At 48.2% G+C, this 1125-nt stretch overlaps 1 protein-coding gene across 1 annotated transcript; it reads right to left on the bottom strand.

The window, feature by feature from the left end:
* Nucleotides 1–73: 73 nt before the first annotated feature.
* On the bottom strand, nucleotides 74–976 carry KVP17_004594 (uncharacterized protein; the record flags this gene model as incomplete). The annotated part of the gene is made up of 1 exon (XM_068522915.1): nucleotides 74–976. One exon carries the CDS (start codon nucleotides 974–976, stop codon nucleotides 74–76), a length of 903 nt encoding a protein of 300 aa, XP_068379414.1.
* Nucleotides 977–1125: the final 149 nt, after the last annotated feature.

Genomic DNA, 1125 nt, shown 5'->3' with positions numbered 1-1125 from the left:
TCGGCGTATCCTTTGCATTTGATTCCGTTGATCTCAATCCGAACTGATTCCTCAGATGAATTCGATTGTGATCTTATTTCATTGGCTTCTCGGATGTTTTTGCAGTCCTTAGGCAAGTGGCTGTGCCAGGGACATTTCTTGCACCTGAGCGGACAATTTCTTTTACCGTGCTCAGTGCTGTTGCAAAAACTGCATTGTACAGTGTACCCTCGGTTGGCTGTCTGCGGTCGTTGTGAAGAAGTCGTTGCTGTTGCCGATGCGGTTGTGAAGAAGAAGTCGGCGAGGGTCGTTTGGTCAATCGTTCGAGTTGAGCGAAGGTCTCGTAGAGGTCGCTCTTGGTCTCGATGCGTGCTAAGGCTAGAGCTCGTCTGTCGGCATCATTGTGTAGATTGGATATGATCGAGCGCACTGCCGCGGTTTCGGTTAGACCTGTCCACTGGTACTTCTTCAAGGCCGTTGTGAGGTAGTTTGTGTAACTTTGGTCCTTCCCTTGTGCGTAGGTTAGGAAGTCTTTTAGTTGTTGTTCTCGTGGAACGTGGAATCTTAGAGAAAGAAAGGTCTTTATCTCTTCCCATCCGATTCCGTGCTCTAGTGAATTGCAAAATTCCAACGCTTCACCTGTCAGAGTGCTTTTCAACAGTCTGAGTCTGTCTTTGTTGGGAAGAGGTGCGAGTCGATCGTCGATGTTCTCCATGTGGATTCTGATATCCCCACTTGAAAATTTCTTTATATGGGAGAGTTCTTCTTTAATGTTCTGGTAGCGAGTGCTAGTCCACATCTGAGTGAGGACGTGTTGAGTTGCTCTCTTTTCTACCAGCGCAGAAATTAGCTGCTTCTTATTCATCTCTCCAGTGCTGAGGTCCATGTCCATGTCCACGTTGAGAGATTCTATCAATTGGAAAAGGACAGCGTCTGCGTCCATGTTGTCTGGTGCTTGAGCGTTGCTCGGTGAGTTGTTCACGTTGTCGTCCACCATGAATGGGATGTATTGGTGTAAGCACAGTGTTAAATAAGCACATAGTCCAATGTCTCTGTGGGGTGTCCATTAGTGGGGTCAGACATTCGAACCTACGCCCTTTCGGACCACGGCCTAAACGTGGCGCCTTAGACCACTCGGCCAACCTG

The sequence above is a fragment of a genome, assembly GCF_019968985.1.
Source record: "MAG: Porospora cf. gigantea B chromosome Unknown PgB_NODE_11451_length_1125_cov_1359.62, whole genome shotgun sequence".
Lineage (NCBI taxonomy): Eukaryota > Apicomplexa > Conoidasida > Eugregarinorida > Porosporidae > Porospora > Porospora cf. gigantea B.
Note: the sequence above shows the minus strand (reverse complement) of the source record. Positions and strands in the feature narration are given on the sequence as shown.